This window comes from Scleropages formosus, chromosome 6 (assembly GCF_900964775.1).
Source record: "Scleropages formosus chromosome 6, fSclFor1.1, whole genome shotgun sequence".
Lineage (NCBI taxonomy): Eukaryota > Metazoa > Chordata > Actinopteri > Osteoglossiformes > Osteoglossidae > Scleropages > Scleropages formosus.
Window position 1 is genome coordinate 28,911,007 of NC_041811.1, and position 26,349 is coordinate 28,937,355.

General features: G+C 43.8%; 2 protein-coding genes across 5 annotated transcripts; one reads left to right on the plus strand and one right to left on the minus strand.

Annotated features, from left to right (window-relative positions):
* The first annotated feature begins 1,638 nt into the window (after positions 1 to 1,638).
* On the plus strand, positions 1,639 to 3,446 carry rxfp3 (relaxin family peptide receptor 3). The gene has a single exon (XM_018751589.2). The coding sequence runs from the start codon at positions 2,069 to 2,071 to the stop codon at positions 3,296 to 3,298; it is 1,230 nt and encodes a 409-aa protein (XP_018607105.2). The 5' UTR covers positions 1,639 to 2,068; the 3' UTR covers positions 3,299 to 3,446.
* Positions 3,447 to 7,401: 3,955 nt separating this feature from the next.
* On the minus strand, positions 7,402 to 26,292 carry slc45a2 (solute carrier family 45 member 2). Of its 4 annotated transcripts, none has more exons than XM_018751619.2 (7): positions 25,790 to 26,292; positions 20,817 to 20,993; positions 17,528 to 17,874; positions 10,560 to 10,703; positions 8,907 to 9,030; positions 8,512 to 8,720; positions 7,402 to 8,079 (listed from the first exon to the last, which is right to left on the minus strand). In XM_018751619.2, exons 1-7 carry the CDS (start codon positions 26,235 to 26,237, stop codon positions 7,864 to 7,866), a joined length of 1,665 nt encoding a protein of 554 aa, XP_018607135.1. In that variant the 5' UTR covers positions 26,238 to 26,292; the 3' UTR covers positions 7,402 to 7,863. The 4 variants fall into 4 exon arrangements, with proteins under 4 accessions (XP_018607135.1, XP_018607117.1, XP_018607126.1 ...); XM_018751601.2 differs by having other exon boundaries at positions 7,402 to 8,091; XM_018751610.2 differs by having other exon boundaries at positions 7,402 to 8,052; positions 8,476 to 8,720.
* Between the last annotated feature and the right edge of the window lie 57 nt (positions 26,293 to 26,349).

The following is a 26,349-nucleotide window of genomic DNA, read 5'->3' on the forward strand; positions in this document are numbered from 1 at the left end:
TGGGCTGATAACACTACAGAGAGTTCATCGGAAGTCGCTTTGGAGAAAAGCATCTGCTAAATAAAAGTAAATGTCTTAAACGGTGCCCCACAGAACGCAACACCAGCCCTGTATTAAAGAGTATCGCCACCTACTGGTCTCTCGGTGCAGCTGCAACCTTTCTGCCTTTACATCCCCACTATTTAACATTAAAAAAAACACTGACACAACTACGCATAACATTTGAGAGCTTATTTCTTTCAAATCTATTGAACCACTTAGAAAAGCGCATTGATTTCGATACGACTACAGCACAAAAGCGGCAGAGATGTATTACATTATTGCTATTAAAATTTTCAGGGTGGGCTTTGTGCGCATCCGCATCGAACCCGCAGTACCGTCCTCCTCGCCGAGAGCGAGTCTCTCCTTTTCAGCCGCACCTGCTGTGTGCTCCCTGGAATCTAATTCATTTGTCGATAATGACAACATAAAATAATGTTTCTCAAAGAACTGTAGTCGTTAAAGCTTGGCGACGGCGCAACAAAATGCGACAACTTTCCCTCGGAAATTAAAAGCGCAATAACTAGATTAATTTATAAAGGATCTAAAGTGCTGCCGGAGTCTGTATGCATTCCTTGCCTTGATGGAAGAATCGGGAAACAATGTTTTCTTCATTGTTTGTCGAATAGGGTTAGATATTGATAAATTGAATGCGAGAAATAATGAAGAGTGTGTTCCACTGATCACGTATGGATGAGTGTAAGTCACCTTGGTGAATAAGGTGTGTGGGCTGATAACACTACAGAGAATTCATTGGAAGTCGCTTTGAAGAAAAGCGTCTGCTAAATAAATACAAGTAGTAAAAATGTAAATGTAAAGAGGGACATTTAAAACGACCAAACACGCCGGCTGAAGAGAAGCTCGCCGAGACCCGAGTGTCCGCCGCGCGACCGTCCCGGGCGCCTCGGCAACGTCAGGATTCGCCTCGCGCGCCTCCCACCATACATCTGTGGTCGTTTTCTCCACATTCTCCGTTATCATTTATCTACTTTGCCTACAAAATTGCGCTGGCGGAAAAAAAGACACTTATCCAAAACAAATAACCAGTTCACTAATCTGGCTCGAGGTAAAAATATAAAAAATGGACAGAGCCCAATTATTAAAATATGCTCTAGAATCGAAACACGCTTTAGGCAGCATAGCAATGAAAGCAAAGTTGAAGTAATGCTACGCGGTCGTATATGCACATACTTTTTACATTTTACAAAACGCTTTTGTGTATTCATAATCCTGAAAATGTAATAAACTGTTAATGGCAAACGCAGGTGTAGCGTGGCTAGTAAATCTCACACGGTTTTAATTAGTAGTGTACAAAAGAATTCTACAAGAACGTGGAAAAATCTGACAGGAGTAGTTGTCAGTAATCAAGTAGCGCAATTACTACAGTGAAGTAAAACGGGAACAAAAAACATAAGACGCTCCGTGTGTGTAAAACTTAGCTAGGTAAACAATTCACGCGCCGCCCGCCAAAAGTGAGAGCGCGCGCTGCGGAACGCCAGCACCGCGGAGAGCGCGCGCTAACCCGCGCCCAGTGCGTAAGGGTTGCTGTCCAATCCCGGAAAGCTCCGCGGGATAAAAGGCTGGCGTTCCTTCCGCGGCCGATCGCTTCAAGTTTAACCTCCCGCTAGCGACGAGGAGGAGGAGGAGGAGGAGGAGGAGGCGGGGCGGGGGGTTGACAGCCTAGGACCACGTTACTGTCTCATTCTTTTTAGTTTGTCTCCAGTGCGTCAAACTTGGTGTACTTAGAAAACCCTACAGCGGGAAACAAATGACATTAATGTCAAGTTTCTGGCGGCAGGAGGAGATCTGACGTTTCCAGTGTTAGCACGTTAACCTTTTTCACGTTTCTGTCTTTGGCCGAGGAAGTTCTGCAGTGGATCGTCGACGCACAGCAGCGGGACATCATCGGTGGAGTAAAAGCGCGTGAAATGGACGCCGGCGGGAGCGCCGCGTGAGGGATGCGGAACTTCTCGGACTCTGCCGGCACTTGTTGTTCACAGCGAGCGACGCGATCCCGCCCGGACATGGGATGGATGTTCTGAACGGAAGCGATGCGGCGCGCACCTCCCAGCTCCCGGTGGACGCGGACGGGGACGCGTCCCTGGCGCCCAACAGGACGAACCGCTCCGTGGCGGATCCGTTCAGCCTGCTGGACCTGGAGAGAGCCGACATCGTGGGCGACGGCTCCGCCGTGCTCAGAATCATCATCTCGGTCGTCTACTCCGTGGTGTGCGCGCTCGGGCTCATCGGAAACATCCTGGTCTTGTACCTGATGAAGTCGAAGCAGGTGTGGAAGAAGTCCTCCATCAACCTGTTCGTGACGAGCCTGGCCGTGACCGACTTCCAGTTCGTGCTCACGCTGCCCTTCTGGGCGGTGGAGAACGCCTTGGACTTCACGTGGCTCTTCGGGAAAGCCATGTGCAAGATCGTGTCCTACGTGACGGCCATGAACATGTACGCGAGCGTCTTCTTCCTCACGGCCATGAGCGTGGCGCGCTACTGGTCCGTGGCGTCGGCGCTCAAGAGCAAGAGGCGGCCGCCCTGCTGCTCGGCTCGCTGGATGAGCCTCGTGGTGTGGGTGGCGGCCGTGGTGGCCGCGCTGCCCAACGCCGTGTTCTCCACCACGGCCGCCGTGTCCGACGAGGAGCTCTGCCTGGTCAAGTTCCCGGACAACAGCGGCGACGCGCAGTTCTGGCTCGGCATCTACCACTCGCAGAAGGTGCTGCTGGGCTTCGTGGTGCCGCTGGCCGTCATCTCCGTGTGCTACCTGCTCCTGCTGCGCTTCATCACCAGCAAGAACATGAACACGTCGAGCGCCAAGAGACGCTCCAAGGTCACGCGATCCGTGACCATCGTGGTGCTCTCCTTCTTCCTCTGCTGGCTGCCCAACCAGGCGCTCACGGCCTGGGGGATCCTCATCAAGCTCAACGTGCTCCACTTCAGCTACGAGTACTACACGACGCAGGCGTACCTCTTCCCCGTGTCCGTGTGCCTGGCCCACTCCAACAGCTGCCTCAACCCCATACTCTACTGCCTCATGAGGAGGGAGTTCCGCAAGGCGCTCAAAAAGCTCTTCTGGAAGATCGCGTCGCCCTCCGTCACGAACATGAGGCCGTTCACGGCCACGACCAAGCCGGAGCACGAGGAGCAGGGCAACGCGCTCGTGCCGGTGCACGCGCCCGAGCCCGGCGTGGCGTTTTACCCGCCCGGGGTGGTGATGTACAGCGGGAGGAACGACCTCCTGCCCAACAGCACGTAGTGCGGCGAATTATTGCCGCCCTTCTTCTTCTTCTTGCCCTCGGGATTTATTGCACTTGCTCTCTTCTTGGCGACGTTTAAACTGCGCACGGGAAGAATTAAAGTTCAAAAGCCCCGCCGTCCTTCCCCGGCCCGGCCCGTGCCTCGAACCCTGCTTTCCTCCAGTGTCGTTTAAAAACCCCGTCAGCGGGTATGTACAGCATATGAAGAACCGCTTCTTATATTGCAACTACGAGAAGACTCATCATTGCGTTGGATTTCACGCGTATACTATACCGTATGATGCATTACATAAAATCATGTGTCCGTGTTCCACATATATGACGCATCCCGTCGTCTTTAATATCTACGATTGGCTGGATCGAACCTTGGAGTTCTGCAGAAATCGGTGTCCTGAAATAATGGGAGCGATTCGGATCGCTTGAAATATTGTTGCACTGGATGTGCAGTTACTCGAGAACGAGAGCCTGGAGCTACATATTAAATACATTGAACAACATTTAACGTAACAAACATTTCACGTGGGAACGGAAAGCGCCTTGATCTGTGCGGTCTTTATTTTCTGGATAATATATAAACATGACAATTTAACATTTAAGTTTTATTTCACTTACAGTGTACACACTATCTGCCGGGGGTTGAACTGGCTGGGTTAAAGAAAGGTTCAGTAGTCTTTAGGTAAATAACACTTTTGCAAGACTAAACAATCGAAACGAGTTCAAGCGGCAAACAAGCGTGGAGATGCGACTTTGACTCTTTTCACACAAACAGTGAAAGTGGAAAATATACTCGAAAAATTACCTATATTTACGGTCATCAAAATACTGCCCAAGGGCTTCGATAAGTGTGAATAGCGGCAACTGCATTACGCTGTCCACCCACTGTCTGCTGCTTACAAACAAAAATATATATGGAAAAAAGGCTTATTACCAGAACACAGAGCACTGTCACTCTTACTGCGATCAGAGGGTGAAAGGAGGCCTTTGAACTTTTGTATGATATCTGCCCTAATATCATCACGCGTATAATAAGCGTAATTCAGTGCAAATATGTGGTAAAACAGCAGGCTCGCACCTCACTCCTCCTGCTGTCCTCTTGTCAGATTAGTTCCTCCAACAAGAATAATGTAATATATTTGTACATTAAATAAATATGTATATATTCACATCTGACCCTGCAATATAAATGGGGGAAGATGCTGTAAGATGCTTTGAATAAAAGCACCAGTTAAGCAATGAATTTATAAAGTTTTCCTTGGACAATGATGGTTACATTGCTTGTACAATACCAGCTGTATGCTTTCTGTGAATGAAAACCATACTAAATAATCACCTTGTAGATCAGACTACTTTGGATGGAGAGACACACCATGGTCTTTACAGATCTGGATCACTGGCCAAATAGTACCAAACTTATACACAATCAAGCATAAAAATGTAAAAATATTATACAATTTAATGTACTTTGGATAAGAGCATACAGGTAATTGTTTTAGATGAAAAAGCTGATCTCATAGTGCTACCAACCTGGGACTTTCAAGTGTAAAATAAATTGCATTTTTTAAATTCTGCAGTTAAAATCAACCCAATTCCAAAAGAAAAAACATGTCTTGAAATACAATATTTCTGTTCGAGAAGGTGATTATCAAAAGGTTCCTTTGAATAAACAATTATACACAGTTGTCAGTGTTTGAACTGAAAACTTCAACAGTAAGTCACGTTTGAACATGCTGTAAAAGAGCGAAACACCTTTGGCCGGACGTGTTAGAAATGTCAAAGCTTTCTGGTATCCGCTGTATTCAGCAACACCTGGTCCTTAAGAGAGGAATTAAATTTTCTGGAAACATCACACACCACTGCATTGCTGAGGTTCAAAGGCATGTCCACATATCTAGCCTGAAGAAGACTTGAAGTTGCTTCCTTAATAACCACACTATTGGCTTGTTCAGCTACAAACTAAAAGAATTACAGTAATCAAAGTTTCTTTCATTTCACTGTGAAACTGTGAATAATGGTCTCTGTCTTTGTCCTTTGCTGTGAGCTCAGCTATCCGAGGATCTTTAAAAAGGGTATAACACTAGCATTAATGAGGTACACTAATACATTGTTGAACGTTCAAACCCAAGTTCATTTGCAGTTATCTGAAGGCAGACGAGAATGTGAGGAGGAGCGAAATACACTCCATTGATCATCTGTACTGGTCATGTTTGGCAGAAACTATTTCCATTACTTCATTGTATTTGTCTGACATTCTGGTTTCCTACAGGTGTCATAGCAGTGTGATTCACGGTTCAGTGGTGATGATGGCTTGGAGTTGAAGACATTGCATGTTCAAGATATGCCACAAAAAAGAAAAGCCGCCTTATGTCACTGGGAGGATCTTGTCAGAGTTTGCAGGGTGCACTGGAAGGAAAGCTTTAATCCAGCTCACAATGGCAATGCACTGGGGGTAAACAATATCAAAAACACAGAGGATACAGTAACCTGAGACCTTTCATGGTTGTTTATGGCATATCATACAGATTCAAGAGGACTGTTGTACTTAAAGCTTTGTAAAACTTTGACCTGCTGTGAAAGGTCAACATATTTCATTACATTAAAAATATTTCATTGAAAAAAAAAAGTAGAGAGATTTTATCTTTTTTTCCTCCCTGGCTGTTTTATTCATTTATTTACAAATTAAGTAATAATACAATTTATGTTTCATGTGACACAGAGCCTTTTACAAATTCAACTTGAAACCTTCAGATCAAGTGCTCTAATCACTGCTCCTAGACGTGGCAGGTACAGTAACTGCTGCAGTAGTGTTTTTGACCCCCCTTCCAGCTCCTACTGGTTCCTTAAGGATGGGAAAGATTACTCGGTAAGAGATGATGACCTTAGTGTGTCGGACAGAGATGCGGCATCCTTGTCTTTCTATTGTGTCACGTGAGAAGTTCTTTCTTGAACTGTAAAACACACCACAGCCCAAAATACTGAGAACTCTCGACATCAAGCCATTTAAAGCAAATCCACTGGCAAAAGCTATACTTATTCATACTCATAAAATGAACTAAAGTATTCTAGGACGTGAACATTGCAGGCTGAATACAATCCAGGGGGATGTCTGACCTGGCAGAAGGTGACTGCCCAGAACTAGACAATTTTGCTTTTCACATTTATGCCAAAAGTTATTTGTTTTTTCTCAAACCCCTGCAGGGTCCACACCAGAATGTACTCATCCAGTCCTTCACTACGGCAAACCTTTTTTTGTTTCAGCCCAATCTTTTAATGAGGAAAATCATACCCAGGGAGAAGAGTGAAGAACAATGCAATGCTCCATTGTTATGGAGTGTTGGCCTCAACAAAGTCTGATGGGGGGCAACACAGCCTAGAGTAGAGACACCTATGACAGTGGGACATAAGTCTTCAAAGAGACCCGATCAAGCTTCAGAAACCCCTAGCTAGGCATCAAAGCATCAAAGCATCACAGTGCTTGCATAGTCACACTGTGGGGCAAGATATATCATAATGCCCATCAAGAGAAGAGAAAGGATTCTTCTCAAACACAAGGTCACCCTGGGAAGAACTCACTGGTATTTAGTCTTTTACACTTAGGTCTATATTGGTCATGGCATGGACAAGCATGGCAGTAGAGCTCCAGACTGGAGAAAGCATGTCTATTGGGGTAGTCTCAGTGCAGAGTAATTCCAAAGCCCAGAGAGGGGTGGTGAGAAGTTCACTTTTCACCTGTTCTAAAATGGAAGAAAGCATCTTTCTTGGATGTTCATGAATTAAGAAATTTAAAATTCGGAAACAGATACTACTCTTCATCCAACATCACAAAAGTTTTCTTTTCTCCACCCCAATACAGCCTGTTCATTTCACTGTTCATTTCTGTTTCGGGAAGAAACAAAGCCATAATTCAGGAGGGAGATGGGGTTTCCTGAAGGATCCTGCAAGACCTACTCGAGCCAATTTCTACAATTATGTTAATTTTCATATGCATAAATATTTTACTTATTTGGTCACAATTTGCCCTCATGGTACATGTCCATGACTTGAATAAAAACCACCTTTGAGAATGTACTTAAATATTGTGAATTTCAACTTTATAATGTGGCAACTGGCAAAACAGGGTGTCTAAACAATTCAGATTATAGTATTAAATAATTTTTCAAACATCCTTTTGCTTAGAAGAAAAAAATATACAATATCAGTCACATTTTGAGTTCTTAGATGAGAGAACTGAACAGAAAAATGAATGTAAAGCAACCCACAAATGCCCAACATCTCTGGAAGCGCTGCGAAGACGTGTTGGCTGATTTTCTGACAAAACTTCTTAACTGCATGCCTTGTGAGAAAAACAGTATCCAGCAAGTGTACAAACTTTTGATAGCACTGTTAACACTTCAGAAAGGTGCCCCCACAGAAAAGATGGTTAAGGAAAATTTCAAAAGGGGAGTGACAGTAATGTCTTCAGTATCCTGGATAAATATAATACCAGTGGAGAAACACTTGTTTTGTGCTGAAAAATGGAAGCAGATGGTAAGGAATGTAGAGAATTTATCGGACAACATTACAGGGATTATTTCACATCTCTGATGAAGAAGACGATGAACAGGCAGCCAACGAGGGAGACCGTTGAGGCCGACAGCACCACAACGATGACGCTGCCCACCATGTTGACGAGAGCACCTAGCCCTGCACCCACAATGATCTGAGCCAGCTGCACCATGCAGGTGAGGGCAGCGCAATCTGTGCCAGTACCACGTCCCTCCTGCTTCCCACTCTCGCTCTCAGGCTTCAGTTTTTCCTGGAAGTTTGGAGTACAGATGGAGTATGAAAAGGAGATGCAAGAGGGAACGAGAAGGGAAAGGAAAAAAAGGCTCTTTAATTTTGGTCTTTCTCCCTGACCAGTGGTCACGCTCAGGATAAAGCGGTCCTCTCGGTCACATGATCATAGGTGATTACGAATATGGCCACTTGACCATCTCAACATGGATCATTCTGAGTAAAAAGTCATCTCCTGAACACCTGACCACAGGTCACTCTACTGACAAAGTATATACAATGTCATGCATGTTACTGCTTTTATTAGCATGTTCAGTCTTTGTGCTGCTCTTTCACTTTTAAGCTGTCTTCCTCAAACTCCCTTGGTGAAATCCAACCTTATGAAGCTGTTCTCATAGTTACTGACTAACCTGCTGAGCAGGCAATGACTCATGAAATGTACCTCCTCCTCCTCACGGTGGTATTCAGAGATCAAATTGAAGGGCACGGTGTACAGGGTGCTGGACATGACGCCAAACACAGCACACAGAGTGAGCGTGGACACAATGTTTGGGAACAGGCCGATGAGGCTAGTGCCCAACCCAAACACGAAGTAGCCCGTGAAGTAGAGCCCTTTCAGGCCAATGTAGGGCAACAGGAAGCGCTGCACATCTGAGCAGAAAAAGAGGGAGAAAATGAAAGGGATGAGGCTGTCAGCTCTTCATTTTCAGACCACTTAGTCCTCGTAATCTCTCATCCGCAGTAGTGCTTCTACTATTGAAATAAAGAGTGACGCTGACCTGAGAAGGACATTGGAGAGGACTATAGCAACACTTACGTGAAGAGAGCAGAACTTACATGAGTAGAGTGCAGATGACACAGCATTGATGCACAGACCCCAGCAGCCCACCTCCACCCCTCGCTCGTAGGTCAGGTAAGCCGTAGAGTTGTGGTCCGCATACGGGTTGCCTTTGTATACGATCTAGGGGGATTAGATCGGTGAAACAAAAGGGGTTATCATCACCGAGCCACTCGAACACAGTCACCCAGCTCCCAAAGAAAAGCAATGTATCAGCATCAAAGCAGAAAACATCTGCATTAATTAATGTGTCTTGAAGCATTCTGCTCTAATTGGGGGGGATCTACACTATACTGTAATGCCCTGATTTAATATTCGATCATTTTCTGTTTCAACATTTCCCCCCCTCTCTAAAGCATTTGCCAATAAAACGGGGATCAAACTTATATAGAAGATCTCTACTATGGGAATCACCCATCACAAACACTCAAGAAATTATGATCCTCCTTTAGTCAACAAGATTTACGTGTTTCGTTTAATATATCGACACATGACTACCTCTGGATGTATTCAGGCCTTCAACTCAGCGCACCATAAATTCCTGCTTTAAGCCTTTCAGTTTTCATGGTATAGCTGGGATTTCTCCCGCGTTGCCTCCGTTGGCCTTCGCCTGACATTGTCAGAAAATGTCATCATGATGGTATACTAACCAGAGCAATTTGATTAGTGCGAAAAGATAGCCTTGGGGGGGATGAGGTGGCGCAGCGGGTTTGCCCGGGTCCTGCTCTGGCGGGTCTGGGGTTCGAGTCCGGCTTGGAGTGCCTTGTGACGGACTGGCGTCCTATCCTGGGTGTGTCCCCTCCACCTCCAGCCCTACGCCCTGTGTTGCCAGGTTAGGCTCTGGCTCGCCGCGACCCTGCTCAGGACAAGCGGCTTCAGCGAATGTGTGTGTGTGTGAGAGGTAACCTTAGGTAAAGGTTAAGACAAAGGAAGGGGGGAAACACCTGAAACAAGAGATCTGCCAATTTACAAGTGTAATTTAACATATTTATTCTGAGTGATATTAATGATACTACAATCTTTTGTGACAAGTTTTAAAACAAATCAGTCTGACTGTGTTTTGCCTTCGGACAAAAGTGAAACTGAAAACCATACTCTTCACTTTCGAAGTTAATTCATTTCAGATGCTAAAATGCATTACAAATATAATTAACAAGAGACAACCAGCTGCTAATTTTTGTAACATTTTTGTTTGATTTTAGATGCGTAATAATATGTAACGTAGGATAAATAAGCAAATAAATGTATAAAAGCAAGATAAACATAAAAGCAGAATAACATGGACAGATCAGTGGCTCTGTTCCTGGGTAACTGTCATACAGTTATACATACTATTTCTGTGTTTTAATTTTAAATAAGTTGCTTAGGTGATTGAGTATCACTGTTGTTATTTACATTCTACCAACTCTGCATGCAGTTATTTATGCACTGTATGCTGGTTAATAGGGGATATTGGACTAACTGTCTACTTTGAGTGTGTTTGCATTTATATCTCTCCATCTTTTGGTGAAACGAGCTTTTGTTTGAGTCGTACGTCACTTCAGAGGAAAGCAAAATGAATTAACGAAAATATAAAAGCCAAACTGTGTTTCAATCCTGTGATATTCTGAAGACGCTGTCGCCAACACAAAAACACCAATTACCACAATTACCTGCCCCATGAAGTCGGTGAAGAACAGCATGTTGCAGAGGAAGGCCGTCCAGCCCAGCAGGTGACTGACACACAGGCAGCGGTAGTGGTTGGGCATGTTGAGCATCGTCAGGAGCAGAGATTTGAGCGTCATCCTTTTCTGGGCCTGACGTCCCACATGCACATACACACACAGGCATAGACAAAAAATCACGGATGAGAGGAAAGAACAACCCTCAGACGGAGACACGTCCCTGCTTCCTGCCTCACCTTCGTACAAACCACTAGGACATGCCTTTAACTACACCCCCCCCCATCGAGTACACTTTATGCCTGATTGCATAGGTGCGAAGCTCCTCTGTGCACAGGATGTTGTAGGCAGAGACAATATTGAGTAAAACAGGACAGCTGGTAGCGTAGTGCTTAGAGCAACTGCCTTTGGATCCACAACGGGATCACCACCTCTGGCCGTAGGACCCTTGAGCAAGGTACTTACCCTAAATTGCTCCAGTAAAATTATCAAGCTGTATAAATGAGTAAATAATTCTAAGCTTGTAATAATGTAACCTTAACATTAGTCGCTTTGGAGAAAAGTGTCAGGTAAATGAGCCAATTGCTGCAGTGCAGAATGTGGCCACATTGTCAGGTACCAGACGTTTCGTGCGTGGTTCGCACCGCTCAAGGTCATTAAAGCCTAAGAACCTCGACACAAGTCGCGTACAGCAATTCCGCCGCAGCGTGATATTGCAAGGAATTCAGACCTGTTGAGGGGTCGGCGCTGCGTGAATCGGGTGGAGAATAAGGAAAGAGAGTGGGGGAGGTCTCCTCCGCTGTGTGTCTTTGCTACCCGATAACTTAGGTGAGTAATTAAACTGTTATTAAATTTATGGAAATTGCACTGCCTGCGTTCGCCGAGCGTATAGCTCTCGCGCTTGTCCACGTGTTCCGCCGAACGTGACTTGTATTTGGATTAGAAAAGGAAAGGGCTCCCGCAGGAATGCAGGAACGGTGCCCAGCGCAGCCTCCCCACGATCACAGTTAGCTTTGTCAAGTGAGATCACATCAGTATTCACAACAAAACACGTTATGAACCCATTCACAGTGTGTCTGAACGGAGTGTTCAACAACCGCATATTGATTTTTTTAAATTTTAATAAAAAAAACTCTTAAAGGCAAGATCATAATTAACTGAGGTGAGGTTTAACTGCCACCACTGAGAATACCAAAAGGGTCAGAGCCCTTTCTCTCAGCTTTGACAGGAGGAGAACTGAGCCCACAGACCCCCTTGCCGTCAGTGTGAGAGACCCTGCTTACATTCCATTTCGGATCGCAACATCCTGCAGCGGATAGTGAGGGCAGCTGAGAAGATCATCAGGGTCTCCCCTCCCCTCCATCACAGACATTTACCTCGCACGCTGCACCCGCAAAGTCACCAGCATTGCGTATGACCCCACACACCCCTCACACAAACTCTTCACCCTCCTTCCGACTGGCAAAAGGTACCGAAGCCTTCGGACCTCACGGCCAGACTGCGTAACGGTTTCTTCCCCCAACCCATCAGACTCCTCAATAGCCGGGCTGGACTGACACCAACCCACACATACACACCCATACTCAACTAAACACCATTACACTCCCTTGCCAATTTCTTGCACGCTTTTTTCTTAAATTGCTTGTATATATGCACATATTTATTGTTTTTATATATATTGTTTATTGTGGAGGTCGCTCTGAGTTGTTTCTATGTAGCACTTTGGCCCTGGAAGACCGTTGTTTCGTTCACTGTGTGCTGCACCAGCTCTATATGGTCAAAATGACAATAAAGCCTCTCTTGACTCTTACATGCTATTGAACCCTCATTTTCCCGTTTGTTCCAAAACTAGCTTTAAAAAACAACGTAATAAAAAAAGACCCAGCGATCAAGGTACGAAAACAATCTCTCGAATTTCAGCGACTGCTGAGCGTGACAAAATGGTTAATGATACAGGGCCACAACTTGCACACACGTTAGTGCTGTATGGAAGAGAAAGGTGAACAAGTTCAAGGAAACAGATCATTAAATGTGTTGTACCATGGTATACAGCCATTTAACAGTTTGAGGAGCCACATAATCAAACTCCTGCACTTTACCATATAGCCTGTCTCCACTTTACACAACAGGCATCCTGTCAATTGCTGGTACATATTTTACCGTTTCCTATGTGTGTTATATTTATGCTTACTAACATCATGCAATGTATGGTTTTCAGGCAATAAATGATGGCTTTGTACACTGCAATCTGGTTGAATTTCAGCACAGCCTGTAAACTTAGACAGGCAGCCACTGCCTTTGAAGTAGAGCACCAAGGTTTGACGGTTCCAGTCCCTGCTCCTACCGTCATACCCTTGGGGAAGATATTTACTCTGTGTTACTCCAGTATAAATTACCGTGATTTATAAATTGGCAGTTGCGAGTAGAGCAGCGAAAAAACAATACTCAAGTTAAAAAAAAAAAATTACTCAGAGTCAAAAGACTTACCCAAAAATCTACTTAAACCAAGTCACATAAGTGTCAGTTTACATTTATTCATTTAGTTGATGCTTTTTCTCAAAGCAACTTACAACATTAATCTGCCTAAATTATTTACCCATTTATACAGCTGGGTAATTTTTTTTACTGGACAATTCTAAAGTACACTGCTTAAGTGATCTACAGCCAGAGGTGGGATTCAAACCAGCAACCTTGTTATGCAAAGGGAGGAGTTCTAACCACTAAGCTACCAGCTATTAACTAAAATCAAGCTTTTTAATGTTCTGAACCACTAGCAACAACGGCAGTTTCAATATAGTTTTAACTCAAGAAATAATATATATATTTTTTCTTAATAAATTCAATTTTGCTGTGCCACTAAAGTTATGTCAGACTACTCTGATAAAAACAGTAAATAAATACCAAAGACTGCTATTAGTTTTAACCAGCTGACACCTTTGTCCAAGGTCGCTTACAATGCCATGTTTGTATACTAAGATGCTTACAATTATCTCCCCAATTGTTCAGCAGGGTTTTTTTTTTTTAAACTGGGGTAATTCAGGGTAAGGACATCTTATCAAGGGTGGTGCAGCAGGAGTGAGGATTCAAAATCATGCTCTTATATTGCAAGGTGACGGCTCTGGCCACTACACTTCATGCATTCATTTGCCATTGTATGGACTCCTGGTGGCACCACAAGTTTGGCAGCTGATTGTTAAGTTGAGAAGCAACTTAGATTTCTGGTCAGCATTACAGGAACATCTCTAAAACTGGACATCATCTTGATGTCTGAAGCTTCTAGACAAGTTGTTTTGTTGGAGTTTACAGTTCCATGGGGAGATCACATGGAGGAGGCCAATGAGAAGAAGAGATGAGGACTATCAGGAGCTGGGGGAGCAGTGCCGCTCCATAAACTAGAGAGCATGGTTGGGTCACCTGAGCAAGCCTGTCTTATGACCCGAGATGTATAGTGACTACAGGTTACGTCACTGATGATGTGTCCAGGTGTATTGCAAGTTGTACATAATAAACGATGGTGCTACTTCTGTGCCTGGATTTTCTTGTTATGGGTGGCACAGTCACACTTCAAATAGCATCGCCGTCTCACAGTGCCTGGGTGGTACGAGAGGACATGGGTTAAATCCCCGCTCAGTCTGTGTGGAGTTTGCATGTTCTCCTTGTTTTTATCAGGTGCTCTGGTTTCCTCCCACAGCCCAAAGACATGTGGTTTAGGTTCACACGTAATGTGTGTGTGTTCCATTGATGTATGGATGAGTGACCCATTGTAAGTAGTGTATCAAGCAGCATAAGTCACCTTGGTGAATAAGGTGTGTGGGCTGATAACACTACATAGAGTTTGTTGGAAGTTGCTTTGGAGAAAAGCATCTCCTAAATAAATAAAGATAAAGGGGAGAGTGAGAAGTGTAGCAGTTAAAGAATAAACCATGAATGCTGTCAGCATGAATCCACCTCCTATCACTGTTGTATAGCCTTAAGCCCATGTATTTACCCTGAACTGTACCAGTATAAATACCCTGTAGTATAAATGCACTATAAGGACAGCTGGTGTCGAAGTGGTTAGAGCTACTGCGCCTTTGGATCCAAAGGTTGCAGGTTTGATCTCCAGCTATAGTACCCTTGAGTGAGGTACTTACTCTAAACTGCTCCAGTAAAATTACCCAGCTGTATAAATGGGTAAATAATTGTAAGCTTATAACTTTAATCTTAACATCGTAAGTCACTTTGGAAAAAGGGATCAGGTAAATAAATGCTACTGCCATCCGACCTCTGCGGCTTCTACAAAATGCTGCTGCACAAGTTGTGTTCGATGTGCCAAAGCGTTCCCACGTATCTCTTCTCATTTCTCTGCACTGGCTTCCTATAGCTGCCCGAATCAAATTCAAGACCCTGGTTATTGCCCACAAATCAACAGAACAGCTCCCAGGTATTTACAGGACTTGATCAACTGCTACACCCCAGCTAGACCCTTTCGCTCATCTACTTCTGCTCGCTTGGTGGTCCCGCGCACGAAAGGTAAAGCACGGAGGTTCTCGGTTCTGGCTCCGTTGTGGTGGAATGATCTTCCCCTGTGACTCAGAACTGCGGAAACTCTGTCTACATTCAACAAGGGTCTGAAAACTCACCTTTTCTGGACCCATTTCACCCAAGATCTCTCCAGCTCACATACGGTGTAAATGTTCATGCACCGTAATTTCATGAGCATCACCAGATAAAGCCTTTATTCAGCCACTACTCTAGCATTGTATTTGCTTGCTTGTGTATCTTAATATTATTTAAAAAACACAGTAGGAGGGTATCAGGATTTGTCTATCCTGTGTTTTATGCACCTACTTGAACGATGAACATCGGTGCAGCAAGTGGTAGGGAACAAACTAGGTTTACTTGAGTCACATGTCTGCAGCCATGTCTCTTTCTCTTAATGCAATGCATAAATTGTACTTTTGCTGAAATGTACGTCGCTTTGGACAAAAGCATCTGTTAAATGAATAAATGTAAATAAATGTTTTTAATTTTTTTCATTCATTTAGACATAACTTACAGCCATGGGTTTTCTCTCTAAACCATGCTGCATGGCAAACTCTCCATGGCTGTTATAATCTAGGGAAAAACTGCCGGCTACGACTAACAAAATCTACAGAAGAAGTCCGTTGACAGGAAGCAGGCATTGCTAATGGTTTACTGTAAAAGGGACTTGTAAAACTATATATTTCTTAGGTCTCCTACTTCATAGTGGCTGACTGAAGTATGAGAACCCATTACCAAACAATTGCAAGGAAAGTACACTCTTGATAGCCAGTCCAGATGACGAGGATGCTGAGGATGATGATATCTATCAGGTCTAATAAGCTGTGCCTCTCCAACATTCGTCCCCAGGCCTAGTTTTGGAGGTGAAGAAGAACATATTTGGTCTTTGGAAAGTTAAACTTATCTCTGCCACCACTATCTGTGCCATTTAAAAATCGAGAGCACAGACAGCAACACAAAGCATAACTTATCATGATTTGAATCTTATTATGTCATGCATTATTAACAGATCTATGAACCAGTGTTTAGTGCCGCTTGCTTGTAGTTATCATTCAAGTAACAAGCAATGACCTTTAATACCGAGGTTGTTTCATTTCTTGGCTTAAAAAAGGCAATGAAATGAAAAAGCACCCTGTCAAATTAGGGACAAGTTCACCTCTGCACTTGGGAGAGCTCAGATGAATTGAGATATGAATATGTTCAAGTTCATTCTGTGTGCAGCATTAATGAGACGATGACCTGTCCAGGGCAGCTGTGCAACACGTTTGGGGAAAGTTAGAATCAGCCCACATAGAGCCATAAGTCAGAGAACACTTTGAACTATAAACCATGAGCACAGTACTGCTCTCTGTGTGCTACTTTCCAAATCAAAGCTAAGCCTTACCAAATGCCAGCATGTGGCAGAGTGGTTAAGGAGTTGCCCTTGTAACTAAGCAGTTCTCAGATCACAGGATGAGATCTGCTGTGGTCCTCTTGAAGTTTAAGCAGGCTCAGTAAGAGTACAATTAAAAGCTATGGACTGAGTACAACTTAAATCTGAATTTTCCCTGAATAAATAAAGCATCTGCAAAAAAAAAAAAAAAAAAAAAATAAGGATCTGATATTAACTGTTCTGGGAGAAGAAACCGTGAAAGCTTGTCACTCATTTGCAAACCATCCAAGGGCGAAAAAAGTGCAGTTTAAATTCTGCTTGTGAAGAGAACCAGAATATATATTTTTATCATGTTCCACGGCTTTTGTCCTGAAGGTCTACAGTAAATAAATTATATTATTATCACAATCATCATTATTAATCCTGAGCCTGGCAGGCAGCTGTGTCCAACTGATAAAGAAACACAATAATGTCTTGGATGTGTTATTGATTATACAGAGGGGAATCTCCAGTCACACCCACAGATGGAATATTAATTTATCATTCCATACACTAGAGGGACTGTATGAAATTTCTTCCGATTCATCAGTTGTCTTAACACACAGGACTGTGCCAACAGACATTTAGTGAGGACATAAAATGAAAGGAGCCCATTTTTAAAATATTTAAATGATAAAATAAGCAGTATGAATTCATATTATGGTACAGCACAGGTGGTCTATGTATGTAGTCACTGTTCAATTCAATTCAATTTATTTGTATAGAGCGCTCTTCTCACGCAGTGACTGCTTCAATTAGCTGTATAAACTTCTGATAATGTCAGGGATGTCTTATAATGCAGTTTCACCCAAGTCTTTTCTTAGCAGATGTGATCCCATGGTTACCATTAACAAAAAAAAAAAAAAAAAAAAAAAAAAAAAAAGTCTGAGGATAAGGACCAGAATACAACAAGCGGATTATACATCACATGCCCACGTGTGATAGCTATATATGTGACTTGCTTGATTCGATACATAACGTGGAAGTGGCTTGTGAAAACCCGGCACATTCTGGTGACACCCACCTCTTTGTTGGGTTGCTTAGCACTGGGAGTGACGGCGTTGGCCTCTCCCAGAGCTGAGAAGGAGCGTGCCCGGACCTCGTGCGATGGAGGGGTGTCCTTGGGCAGGGCTCCATACACCCCACCGCTGGCGTGTGAGCCTAGGAGCCGCATACTGGCCTCGAGGTCGGAGTCGACGACTTGAACCAATGGACTCTCGGGGATGCTGAAGAGGTGTACGGCGAGGAAGATCCCCAGGGTGAGTGCGGAGAAAAAGTAGATCACCTGGTACTCAGATCCCAGCAGAACGCCCAGTGCTGAATGACCCCAGTCCATTGCCCCAATCAGGTAGCCAGCAGCACCGCCCAGACCTGCCAACACACGGGAGTCAGAGGGGCCAGCGATCAAACACAAACCCAAGACCACCAGGCAGAAGAAGAGCAGCAACCATAATAACCACCAACCCATAAGAAGATATCCGGACAACATCCTTCATTTTGAGCAAAACATCAAAATATGTTTTATCTCGGACGGAATAAAGAAGCACAGTCCCTTGTGAGATAATCTCGAAGGTAGAGGCAGTGATCGGGGCATGAAATTAGAATTTTTGTTTGTTTTCCCATTTGATAGCAAATCATCCGACTTCAGCTTTGTAGTCAACAATGAATTATTAACAGCAGGACTTGTTTTCCATTACAGACAGGTTTGTGCAGGAAATATGCAGAATATAAAAGTAAATTAAATAAGGAAGAAAGGGGTATTTCACTCACAGCAATACCATGGAAGCAAAGAGCACGCTCTTTATAATAAAAAGAAAAAGGAGTAACATAAGTTGTGTTAAAAGCTATGCACTTCCTGACAAGTGCGTCATGAAAGAGACAAGAGGAGGTAAAATTACATCTTAATTTTTCCAGGACTTCTTCCGTAATGGAGAAGTTGAACACAACATATTACTTTCAGCTGAGTAATTGCTATAGATTTATAGTTGTTTGTTGCAAAAAAAAAAAAAGTTTTATGCAAGTTAAATAAGTAAATTGCAAGACGGTTAAGATTTAAGACAAGCTGCCTAAACTGAAAACATAATTAAACTCAATATTGTTTGGTTAATGAATGTAACAGATGTCAAAGCGTACTTCTACACACTGTCACCACGCACGCACACACATATATAAGTAAACAGACATAAAAACAGTAGAAACATGTACACCGGTTCTCATAATATTCAGATATTTTTGTTGTGGAGCCAGTTACCTGTGTTTCTGCACCTAGCTGTTTTGTGCCAGTGAAATTCAGCTCCCTTTCACCATCACCATGTTTACCACTCATGCCTGTGACTGATAAAAAGATGATGCACATTGCACATTTATAGGCTGAATCAGTCATGAATTGGCTTTTAATAGGGAGTTTATGAGAACAATGTATTTTAATTTCTCATTTTAAATTATTTTTAATTTTTCTGTTTGCAGATAATAATATTAAGTTGAAGTATCATTAAAATATATTACAGCCTTATCCAAGACTACAAGAGAACTTAACTCATAAATAAATCAAAAGCCATCTGTATTAATAACCTTCTGATTACGCAGATAATAAAGCCGAACGCGGACAGAAAGTGAGTATCGTCGCAAATGCTGTACGGACTGTAAGGACCGATTGTAATTGTGGAAATGACTGGTTTCATTTTCAATATTTAAAAATTAATTTTAATGTTATTTGAAAATAAAAATAATTACTTAAGTGTTACAGAAAATGTTTTGTTATACTGGCAGTTTTTACAGTCGGTTAGGAGAGAATAAGTTACCCAAGTTATTATTGATGAATCAGGGGTAAAAGTGAGTAGATTTATTTAAAAAAAGAAAGTGTTACAAATGGACTTCTGGTCCTACTTTGTAAGTTGAGGAAGCAGTAAACACACAAGATCATGCATGGATATGTACAAAGACAAAAAAAAAAAAAAAGTCTGAAACATACAAGTATGTAAGCACACATGCACACAGATAAAAACAGAAAAGCAGGGCGATATCTACATTCTCTCTCTCTCACACACACAGCATGCACCTCCCCTTGCCTCACTATGACCCATGAGTAGAGCACATGACCGAGAGCTGGCTTAGTCTGAGAGAGAGAGAGAATGCGTGTGTGTGTGTGTGTGTGTGTGTGTGTGTGTGTGTGTGTGTGTGTGTGTGTGTGTGTGTGTGTGTGTCCATGTCCAAAGGCCACTCATCTGCAAAGGAGTCCTTTCGCAAAGATTCCTCCATCCTTCCAGTGTCTGGTTTGAGGTAACACTTCTATTTGAAATATGCAATGATTACTCAGTTCTGCAGCACATCCTGAGAAAGAAGCACCTTACTGTTCCAGTCGATTCTCGGTTTTGTAGTTTGGGGACAGCTGGTAGCGCAGTGGTTAGAGGTGCTGCCTTTGGATCCAAAGGTCACAGGTTGTGTGCGAGTGGCAGAGAGAGTGTGTTGCACTGATTTATGGATGAGTGACCCAGTGTAAGTAGTGTATCTAGCAGTGTAAGTCACTGCGGTGAATAAAGTATGTAGTGTTACCAGCCCGCACAGAGTTCATTGGAAGTCGTTTTGGACAAAAGTGTCTGTGAGATAAATAAATGCAAGTCTGTCAAGAACATTACAAGATCACACAAATGAGGCGCCGAACTGTCTCCTTCACGAAAATGTTGGGTTAACAACAAATTTCGGTATTTTGACATTTCATTCCCAGATAAAAGACCTTTAGAAAGGAAGGGGGGTGTCGAAACAGTACAACTAAATGTTTAACAAGACATGAAAAAGTCATGCCAATGAGTCATGGCACAGCAGGAACAAATACCCCTCCCAGTGTGAAATGAGCATTTTTACTGCCTTGAGGCAGGATTCCACGCTAAAGATTCAAACGCTGAAGACGACCAGACGTTGCTCTTCCGCGCTCTCACTCTGAGCTCGCCGAACTGTCGACAACGCCTCGCAAGGAAACAATTCATACATGCTTTCTCGATCGGATCCACATTCCCCGTCTAGGACCGAAAAGATATTTCCCACTCGTGGGATCATCCTCCGCCAAGCCGTATCTCACTGCTGGAGGACAGAAGTGTCGAGCGCCGTCTACGTTTCGTTCCGCCGAGCTGAGGGAACCTAAACTCCTGTCACGGCGTTCTTGTGAGATTTGTGCACTAAACCAACACCCTGAATCACGGTGTCTGACACGTACGAGGGAGTACAGAACTGCTTTGCGGGCCCCCTCGGTCCTCTTCCACACACGTTCGTAGGTTCCTCTGGAGCAGACAAGCTGGTGGTTGGACCAGATCTCTCACCTGTGAGCAGGGCATGGTAGTGGAGGCCCCTCTCCTTGTCCTGGTACGAGCACACGTCAAAGAGGTAGGCCTTGACAGGTCCATCAATGAAATCCGCTGCAAAGTCAAAGAGCACCACGCCGAACATGACAACCACAATGGCGGACGTCCTCTTCAATGTCCTTTCCTTGACGATGGCTGAAGGAAGAGCACAGAGTAACACTGAGCACAAGACTGCTGTTTCAGACCCCGACAAATCGCAATAAACGCCCTACTGTTGTACCCACTACCCAAATTAAATATGAAGCTGATTAAATGACAGAAGAGGAGAAAGTGTGAATAAGGGAAGTTACTTTTGGGTGAAAATTTTCCAGCAGGCTATATAATTCAAAAAGACGTCATCTCATCCTTGCAGCGCAGATTTATAAGGGACTGTCAAACAGGCAATGTTCTGTTCATCAAAGCAATTTCATCAGTTCACAATGGGATACAGAAATACATTTTGCCACCGACTGCACAATAACAGCTTCGAAGCGCACAACAGAGGAGGAAACGGTTGATGTTCGATCTGAGCTTGTATAACTAACACAAATCTCTACACCAGCTTGGCAGCAGTGTCCACAGCGCACTAAACTGTACAAGTGGAGAAATCAGAGTTACCCCTCATACTGTCAGTCATCACTGTCTGTCCCTTAACCATATCTGTCAGTTCTTGGTCTTCCACAGCACCCCTCTAACACGTGCCGGGGGTTAAACATGGTACGAGAACGTTGCTCATTTACATTTATTTATTTAGCAGATGCTTTTCTCCAATGAACTCTATGCAGTGTTATGAGCCACCTTATTTACCGTGGTGACTTACACTGCTAGATACACTACTTACAATGGGTCATTCATCCATTCATCAGTGGAACACACTCTCTCTGTCACTCACACACTATGGATGAACCTAAACCGCATTTCTCTGAACTGTGGGAGGAAACCAGAGCACCTGGCAGAAACAGGGAGAACATGCAAACTCCACACATTCTGAGCAGGGATCAAATCCATGTCCCCTCGCTCCACCCAGGCGCTGTGAGACAGCAGTGCCACTCGCTGTGCCACCCCACCACTGTGCTAATATCACGGACTTGTGAGGACAATGTGTTTCCATTTAGATGCAACTAACGGGAGAGCTCTTGCTGATGCTTGCTTTTGGTCACCCTTTATTAAATGTATGATATTAACATGGAAGCACGTCTAATTACAGTAACTAATGTCAGGGAATGACAATGTATTGCCCCTTCGGGTCAGTTGGGCCTCTCGTGCTGTTTTTCACAATAAGGAAGGTGCGACAGACAGAACGACACAAGAAGTTTAACGCACATCTTCTCAAAACCAGCAAGCGCATCATAATCACATCATTCCGACCACAGACAGGAGGGAAGCAGCTGCATCCAGCGGGAGGCTTGTTAAGAAACTAAAGCTGCATGTTCAAACCCCAGCAGGGAAATGACTGTTGTACCACCATGAACGTATTTAATCCCAGCTGCTTCAGTAAAAACATCGCTGGATAAATGGGTGCAGGTGTAAAATTGGAGGCTTGGGAATTGAGTCTGGATTAAAGCGTCTGCTGAATAATAATACATAAAATGAGGCCAAGCTCCCTATCAGAGATGTCTAACACAGGAGGCAGGTGCCTGGCTTTGAAGTGAAAATCCAAGGCTGCTTTCACTACATGCCGCATGGCTCTGTCTCTCCTTAGCGGGTGTAATATTATCCTCCGTTTGCCCGGGCAGCTAATTCGAACGCAAGACGCGACTGCAAATTTAATGATGTCATGCCTCAGTGTCAACGTTGTGGAAGTGACAGCCTTCTAATTCCACAATTTGTATTACTGTGGTAGGCAGTTATGTTTAAAATTTTGAATGACCTGCAGACTTGGAAGCAACTTCATTTAACAATGACGGGTCTGAGAAATTTATTCATGCCATATCACAAAATGCATGATTATCCTCTCTGGAAACAAGCAGATTTTTTCTGTAAGAGAACCCATAAATAATTTTATTTTGTGCTTATAGCCAGTTTGTTCACCGAGAGTTGAAAGTGTAAATGTGGGGACCAGTGAACTATGCCCACTGGCAAAGGATAAAAGATTACCTTTGCAACCTTTCAGAAGACAGAGATCTATGGAAGGCATTTGTAACAGCATCAACTATTTATTATGGCCAGAGCGATACTTCACCTGTGTCAGCTTTGTGATGGATACAAACCAACACTATGATATCTAGCCAGAGCTACCGGAAATGTTTATTTTGGTAGGCAAATCAGCTGGAGGTCCACAGTAGTTGAAAACCATCCAAATTCTCTGGTACACTTTCAGAGGTCTAATTTTTTTTTCTCCTTCCAGAAGATGGGGAACTCAAAAACATGGTTCATGCCAAAATTCCTTGCCCCATCAAATAAACATGAGCCACATGAAGTATGACCCCTTTCAATTACTTGAATGTGTCGCTGAAAATAAATATTTATCTAGGGACCCCAAATGTGATCCAGATTTTTCAAGTTGAGTCAATTTCAGCCAATACCAGTCCCTAGAAAACGGCAACGACAAAAGTGTGAATTCGGACCCGAGTACAGACAGGTCACATTGTTGTTCTTACACCTTATCGGATCGTTTGTTTTTATCCTGAGCCTGATTGGTACATGAGCTCCAGTCACATCATGGACATGAGGCCTTTCTGGACATAAATATCTGTCTTCTTCAAGGGGTAATTAAAAGCACTTTGTGACTACCTGTCCTTGAAGGTCTTCTGTATAGCACTTTTGCCAAATCTTGATTGCACAAGTAAAATATTTTAATTTATTGGTTTTAAGAGTTGTTGCTTTTCTTCAACTTTCACGAAAACCTGGAAGAGGCTTCATGTCATTGAGACTCTGTGCTTCTGTTCCCCTTCACTTCTTCGGTGGGTTATTAGCAAGGATCACGTCTCACTTGAGTAGAACTCAGAATTATAGTGCAGCAAACAAATTTTGCTCAACTCTCAATCTCGCCCAGAGAAATTCTCAGGCAGACATCACTGTTGTAGATATTGTTTTTAGGATGGTATGATAATGGACAGATGAACGTGAAAGAAATCCCAGACTCCTCTCTCACAGAACTACAGTATAGCTGGTAAACTAAAAAGTCAATTCAAAGTTAGTCCAGGTAAACTAAATGGGGGATTAGGGGGCGTAGTAATTAAAGCAACCATCTTGAACTCAAAGGACCTGGTTCAAATCTCACCTCCTGCTGTGGTACCCTTGAGTAAGGTACTTTGCCCAAACTGCTTCAGTAAAAATTAGCCAGTTGTATAAATAGGGAAACCACTGTAAGTAGCTTAGTAAGTCACTTTGATTGATCGATTCTTTTTTCCAATCAAATAAATAAATAAATGTGGCCAACAGATATGGTAAGCCAAATAATTCCAGGCTGCCCTAGCCTTAGAGAGGTCTGAGTATGTGATGCCACCAGAGAGTACTGCTAAGGTCATCTTTAGAGCAAACAGCACACTGACGGATGGTGTGCGGTGGAAGAGTCGGGATGTCCACTTTCCCCTTCATGCCAACCCTGAGAAGGAAGTGACTGCATCTATGGAAGAGTTGACGGGACAGGTAGAAGGTAGACAGCCGCGTTACACTAGTGTCATAGTGCCGCAAAAATGCAAAACTGATCACTGGGATACCTTCATCGCAGTAACTGAAGAAATCGACATCATCGATCCCGTGAGACTAGGACTGCAACTAGACTATTATAATCGTTTAAAAAGAACTGAAGAGAAAAGACTTGGTATCATAAGTACTTATTCACACAGACATCGCCCACTGAAGCCTTTTCATCTAGCAAAAAACTTCAGACCAAGGACAATAAATGCCGGCAGTTCTATAACTCATACGGTGCACATATGCTATTTCCAAGGCTACATGAACATTAAAGGAGTTTGAAAGAGTCCACACTTTTATGCTCCACCCAGGAAGCCACGTATCACTTCCTAGTGTCCAGTATCCTACTAAGATGCAGACAAACGTGGTGCTGTGACACCACAGAGTCGCTGAAGTTGTCGTTTGAAGTTAAAGATATATATTTTTTTTCATTTACAATCAACGCGCATTACTCTTCTGGATCTCCCGGCTAGGCACTCTGCTAATTACATTCGGAAAACAACAGCGTATCTTGGAGTATTAGGGACTTAATGGGACTTGAGATTTGGAGCCCTGGTAGGAATAACAAAATAGTAAAAGTCAATCTCGTACTGAGATTTGTTGCTTTGAAGGAGTAATTGTGTTGGCCCTAGCAGTCCCTGGAGGCTTCAGACATCACTCCATTTAAAGGCATTGTAAAACTTCCACTCTAATAGCGAAACAAAAAAAAAAAATCTAAGGAGTCATTAAGTACACTTCAAATAAAGATTAGTGAGTTAAATTGACTTTTTATCAAATTGCCTCAGTTTTAGAATGGCAGATTGCATTTGGCAGTTAAGAGATTCAGTATGATACAGACCTTCAAAACGTATATGCCACTCATGTTCTTCAAGCAACCATTCTACACCACCATTGTCAGCGGAACGGAACACGGACTCTTGGCCACGCGTATGAACTCGCTCGTAAGTTGGAAGACAACTAAAGTCGAAGCTCTCGGAATAATTCATTATTATTATGCAACATTAATTTAGCTGATGACTTTGTCCAAGGTGACTTACAGGGAAAGCTTTAAACAAGGGAGAAAAATGCATACAGGTTACAAGATAAAGCTGTTGAGTCTAGAATGAGACTGTCTGTGACTAACACACAATCAACGTAGCACAGAAATAAACATTATTTAGCAATTCAATAAAACTCCTCATGAATTAATAAATACATAAATACATGACTAGCAAGAAGCAAAATTTTCAGTTGAGAACCCAGAGCCGTAACTGAAAATGGGAACATGAAATACTCCATACTCCAGCACCACACAGCCACACTCTCACTCTTACCTGACACAACTGCATCACCGTTGAGGAAGAGGGTGAGCCCCGCCAGCATCAGGAGTCCCAGGGCCAGGATGTACGGCCTCCGGCGGCCCCAGCGTGAGCGACAGCGGTCACTGGAGGATCCCACGATGGGCTGCAGCACAAAGCCCAGCATTGGGCTCAGGAGCCACACCAGGCTGTAGAGACTGCGTGGGAGACCCACGCTCAGCAGCACAGGGGTCACAAAGGCCGCTTCCACCGCGTAGCAGAACTCCCGGCCGAACATCAGCGTTGCGTGCATGAGCAGTCGGCCGCGAGAGCGCCGAGGCGGCTCCATCAGCCCAAACGGCGCCGGCTCCATGCTTTCCACAAAGTCCTCCTTTGACCTGCAATCGTACGAATACTCCAGGGACGAGTCGCGAGAACCGGGGGCAGCCAGCTGGCACCGGTCCTCTTCAGTCACCAACGTCATGGTGGGACCCCGACAGCAGCAGCCAACCTGGCTGCCGTCAGACGATCGGACTGCTGGTCACCGCTGACCCTCAGCAGGACGACGGAGTGAAGGCTGAACCTCCTGCCACAAG

Excerpts from the sequence above, each read along its gene's own strand:
- rxfp3 (XM_018751589.2), top strand. The coding sequence starts at position 2,069 with ATGGATGTTCTGAACGGAAGCGATGCGGCGCGCACCTCCCAGCTCCCG.
- slc45a2 (XM_018751601.2), bottom strand. The coding sequence starts at position 26,237 with ATGACGTTGGTGACTGAAGAGGACCGGTGCCAGCTGGCTGCCCCCGGT. Across the intron at positions 17,875-20,816 it reads CTACCATGCCCTGCTCACAG|GTCTGGGCGGTGCTGCTGGC; the intron begins GTGAGAGATCTG and ends GTGTGTTGGCAG. Across the intron at positions 8,092-8,511 it reads ACCACCGTGAGGAGGAGGAG|GAAAAACTGAAGCCTGAGAG; the intron begins GTACATTTCATG and ends CCAAACTTCCAG.